Source organism: Festucalex cinctus, chromosome 2, assembly GCF_051991245.1.
Source record: "Festucalex cinctus isolate MCC-2025b chromosome 2, RoL_Fcin_1.0, whole genome shotgun sequence".
In the NCBI taxonomy this organism is placed as follows: domain Eukaryota; kingdom Metazoa; phylum Chordata; class Actinopteri; order Syngnathiformes; family Syngnathidae; genus Festucalex; species Festucalex cinctus.
In genome coordinates, this window is record NC_135412.1 from 37,715,892 (window position 1) to 37,720,695 (window position 4,804).

The 4,804-nt window shown below is 45.5% G+C and overlaps 1 protein-coding gene across 2 annotated transcripts; it reads right to left on the reverse strand.

The window, feature by feature from the left end:
* Positions 1–1,537: 1,537 nt before the first annotated feature.
* On the reverse strand, positions 1,538–4,477 carry her9 (hairy-related 9). 2 transcript variants are annotated; one of them, XM_077514977.1, is made up of 4 exons: positions 4,001–4,477; positions 3,817–3,912; positions 3,636–3,723; positions 1,538–2,519 (listed from the first exon to the last, which is right to left on the reverse strand). In XM_077514977.1, exons 1-4 carry the CDS (start codon positions 4,106–4,108, stop codon positions 1,948–1,950), a joined length of 864 nt encoding a protein of 287 aa, XP_077371103.1. In that variant the 5' UTR covers positions 4,109–4,477; the 3' UTR covers positions 1,538–1,947. The 2 variants fall into 2 exon arrangements, with proteins under 2 accessions (XP_077371103.1, XP_077371102.1); XM_077514976.1 differs by having other exon boundaries at positions 1,538–2,522; positions 4,001–4,474.
* Between the last annotated feature and the right edge of the window lie 327 nt (positions 4,478–4,804).

The following is a 4,804-nucleotide window of genomic DNA, read 5'->3' on the forward strand; positions in this document are numbered from 1 at the left end:
CCTACCCCCTCAATAGCCACTACTCCCATGGGATGTGATGGCCACATCCCCGAGGGACATTCAGCCCTCCAAAGGAATCCTTTTCATCATCCGGGAAGGGGTTTTTCCCGCCTGTTTCGTTCAACCGAATTCCCTCTCGTGAAACCAAATCTGGACGCGAGTCAAATCATTTCATGTAACACGAGCCACGTATGCTTCTTAAGTGCTGCCTTAATATCTATAAAAATAGACTCACTCGACTTGTTTTAACAGTTGACTCTTGGATAAACACTTCCACCCACCTGATTCTTTTTATTTATTCATTTCCACCGGACCGTGAGGCTCACTTGCGGGCGTCCGCCTCCACACATCCGCAGAGCGGCTGCGCTCGCGGCCTGCGGGCGGGGATTTAATGGCTGGCCCCGTGCCCGACCACAGGCGGACTAGTTCGTTCAGTTCTCACGACCTCGGCTCCTCAAAGGCATCGCTGAACTATTGACTCAGACGCGCAGGCAGTAAGAAAAACCGCAGAGGCGACACACGCTGCCAACTGCTGTTTAAGTGTGTGGCTCCTTGCAAAGGAGACTTTCAGTGTGTCGTTCAGACACGGGTGTCATGTGCAGGGCATTGCACCGGATGAGGGAAATGAGAATCGCACGCAATGGCAAACACGACCCAACTGTTTCAAAAACAAATAAGTACCCATTGACACAAACTCAACATGAATAAAATTCCTCTCACTCAAATCTTTTTGTTTTTGTTTTTTTTGTTTTTTTTGTTTTTTGCACGTACGTAAAATCGAAATTCTCCGCACCAGACACTCATGCGCGACAATAAAAGGGGTGCTGCTCTAACTTAATCTCAAGTGAGTGTGTGTGGGTGTGTGTGTGTGTGTGTGGGTGTGGGGGGTTGGCTGCAAGTCACACTGGTGGCTGACACACGGCAAGCATCACGCCGCCACACAGAAATACATCCCCCGGATTTGGAACCCACTTTCCTGCAGGGAGGGGTAACGTTTTGGGAGTTGATATTACTATGGAGTGCAGTGTGCAACTGATGTGCAGTGTAAACGTACGGTGGCAATCAGACTTAAACATTTGATGCAAATGATTGGCTATAAATGCCCTCATTTACCCAATTCAAGGCCCACTGGAGGGGAATATAATTGAACAATTGGCAGACAAAAATAAGATCCATATTTTTCTTTCATCTGTTTGTGACTTTAACCCTTGCCTGAGCACATTTTCTGACTCATGAATAGACTAATACTTCTGATCTCCGATCTCATCCAATATATTGGATGAGATCCTCTTTAGAACTTCACTTTAGAACAGGACAGACAGAGAGAAGGGGGAAAAAAAATCTCCCCTTTTGTCCCATGTCAAGCCAGATGTGAAGCAATCCTGCCAAGCTTGACTACAATGTTGCCAGTTCAAATTGCACATAAGTCAAAATTCTCAGAGAAAATATTAATGTTGGAATTTTTACCTCAGGTTTGCAAGTCAATATGTGTGTGCGCGCATTTGCTTCTAGCATAAGATTGACTTTACACTGATGCTTTATTTTGGAACATTATTTATTCAACCACTGGAAGAACACCAGTTTTTCCTTTAACAAACAGGAAAACAATATAAAACAGCTTTGGTATAGCAATCAACAACAACCCTGTACAAAACTAAACCTTTTTATAAAAAGTACTTTGTAGCAAAAATCCTATAAATCAACATCTGCATGTACAGGTTGTTTATCACCAACATCCAACTGGAACTGGTCATAAATCATAACATTCCATTGAAGGCTTCTGTTCCATAAAACGAAACATCAAGAAGTGCCACATGAACTTTTTTTTTAGGGTGGCGTAACAGAAAAGTCACAGGTTAGATCCTCGTAACAGCTGCAGGTCTGAATTCAAACGTTTAACAGTAGCAGTCCCGCATTTCCATGTTGCTTTGGGTGGCAAGTGAGGCGCTACCAGGGCCGCCACACCGCCTCGCCGCTGTCTGGACCGGGACTCCCTCCCACCGGGCTGACCGCCTGGGTTCCCCCGGAGAAGGAGGTCATGCCATGGACGGGTGAAGCCGCGGTGCCTGCCGAGGGCCCGTTGACCGCCATGGGCAGCCCCGCGTTTGCATACAGGGGGATCACCGGGGCTGTCGCTGCTGCAAAAGCCGGATTGGGGATCAGGAACGCGAACTGGCCGTCGGACGCGGGCACTAGCTGGAAGCCGCCAAACACCTTGGGGGAAGCGGCCTCGGCCGGGCTGTGTTTGGAGGCCATGGCGGCGCCGGGGGTGATGGGCAGGGTGGATGGGAGCTGGACGTGCAGGGGCTGGGCGATGTGAGCTTGCTGGGACGGGGCTTGCTGAGAGTAGCTGACGGCCATCATCTGGCTCATGCAGCCGGACAGGTGAGAAAGCAGCCTGGACCTCACTTCCACGTTCACCCCCTCCGAAGTGGACAAGAAGCGCGTGACCTCGTTCATGCACTCGTTGAATCCGGCTCTGTACTTGCTCATCACGCCGGCATCAGGGGAGAGTGCAGCTGCTGGAGAAGAAGGAGGAGATGCACCGATGTTAGTGATACCTTCTCATCGTTTAGTGTTCACTCACTAAAAATTACGTCTTTCTATCAAAATTTTGTACACTTTTTAATGTGACCCAATGCCCAAATAACTGTGCTCAAAACTATCCAGTTACATTTAATTGGATGTGAAATTATTATTTATTTACACATTATATGGTATCAACTAGGGGTGTTAAAAAAAATCGATTCGGCAATATATCGCGATACTACATCGCGCAATTTTCGAATCGATTCAATAGGCGGCTGAATCGATTTTTAATGGAAAAATATTCAACAAAACATCTTACTTTGGGTTAGGGTTCACACCTTAAGCATGGAAGAATGTTTTATGAACGTAACATTAAGCATTTATATTTAATTTTAATGCTGTTCAAGCATGAAACAGATTACAACCTGTATAAGACTGAAGTTTCAGATAAATAAATAATACATTTGCATACAAATCTTACACTACAAGTTTACTGATTAGCATTTTTTAAATTTGAATGAAAAAAATCGCAACAATCGACTTATAAATTGGTATCGGGATTAATCGGCATCGAATCGAATCGTGACCTGTGAATCGTGATACGAATCGAATCGTCAGGTACTAGGCAATTCACACCCCTAGTATCAACTATGCCAGCAACGTACAGTAACAGAGTGAGAGTAGTCAACTCAAAAGTTCAAGGCTACAAACTTTGAAAACATTTTAATTTGGTTAATTAGACTACATGTTTTAAGTTTTGGCTTTCCTGCATTTCATAACAACAAAATCAGACTTTACAGAACTGTTGTCCTTTTTATTGAAGCATCCCAACTTAAATACTTTTAGTAAAAACAACTTGCTTGCTTGGTTGCACCAACTAACATTGTTGCTAAATGTCATTACTTTATATTTTCAACTTAAAGGTCTGCTTTTGGCCAAAATCTAAAAGTTGTGTTTTGTACAGCATGAACTATGTGATAACTGTAGCGTTATTTCAGCATGTTTGTGCTATTTTATTTTGTTTGGGGGTGTGCCCTTACTGTTTTCTAATGTAAAATATGTGTCTTAATTGACTCAACAGAAAAGTAGGGGAAAACTCCACTTACCACTTAATTGCACCCGTTGCAGGTTCCTCAAGTGCTTCACTGTCATCTCCAAGATGTCTGCCTTCTCCAGCTTGGAGTGTCTGGAGCTCTGCATTGGAGAATGCATTTCAAGTTTAGTGGCATTCCCACACATCGTTTTGGCTTTAAAATCGAAATATTTCGTGGTGAAAATGCGACTTACATCTTTCTTTAGTGCGTCCAGGATGAGCGTTTTGAGCTGGCCCAGGCTTTCGTTTATTCTTGCTCGGCGTCTTTTTTCCATGATGGGCTTGGACGACTGCAACGAATAAAAATAAGATACTGTTAATTCAAATATCGATGTTACAGGATGCATGGCACGTAATGGAACATAACTGGTCAATTACCTTTCTGTGCTCGCTAGCATTTTTGGGCTTGTCCGGCGTGTGTGATCCGTTTGCAGGGGCACCAGCCATCGGAGACGCCGTCTGCTTCTCCATGGTGTCAGCTGGCATCGTTAATCAATGATGGGCAACGGAAATCGATAAAATCCTTTCCTGGTGGACTCAGGTGTCGACGGAAGTTTTTCCTTTTTGTCCACCGAGCAGCCTCGTTGAAAAATAAAGTCTCCCCCCCCGTCGTCAGTCTCGTGTCTCCGGCGTCTCTCTCGACTTCTGCAGCCAACACGCTCCATCCTACTTATACCGGCGCGCCTACTCACACAGCGTGTGAAAGTTTCTCGGCATTCTTTCCCACACTCAGCCCAGCCAATGGCAGTGCCGCCGCGTCAAGTGGGCGCGAGGCCGGACGCTGATTGGTCAACATCCCCTGCGCGCCGTCAGTCACGCGCTGCTCAATCAACCAGCCGGGAGCAACAACAAAGCCAACCAAGCGGCCGGCCGGGTCGGGAGGTGGTGAGAAGCGAGGGAATGCGCTTGGATGTTTGCTTCCAACTTTAGTCGGTCCTCGTGAAAAAAAGCAAAATGTCGTGACGTCTGTTTTGATCTACACCACTGATCTGAATATACGACTGGATAGCCGATAGGCCACGAATTTTGAAGCCGCGATGCCGCCATATTGCTCCTCCCATCAAACGTTCCCTCGGTATACGATTCTATACATTTACAGTATCGAAATTTGAGACAGTACTTAGTAGACACAGCATGAGTTATGTTTTAAATTTGTTAGACATAAAAATGAAGACTTCAGAC

Bases quoted from the DNA above. Each gene is read 5' to 3' on its own strand.
- her9 (XM_077514976.1), bottom strand. From the start codon at position 4,108: ATGCCAGCTGACACCATGGAGAAGCAGACGGCGTCTCCGATGGCTGGT. The intron at 3,724-3,816 runs GTAAGTCGCATT...TCTCCAATGCAG, and splicing joins TGGACGCACTAAAGAAAGAT to AGCTCCAGACACTCCAAGCT. The intron at 2,523-3,635 runs GTAAGTGGAGTT...CTTCTTCTCCAG, and splicing joins GCAACGGGTGCAATTAAGTG to CAGCTGCACTCTCCCCTGAT.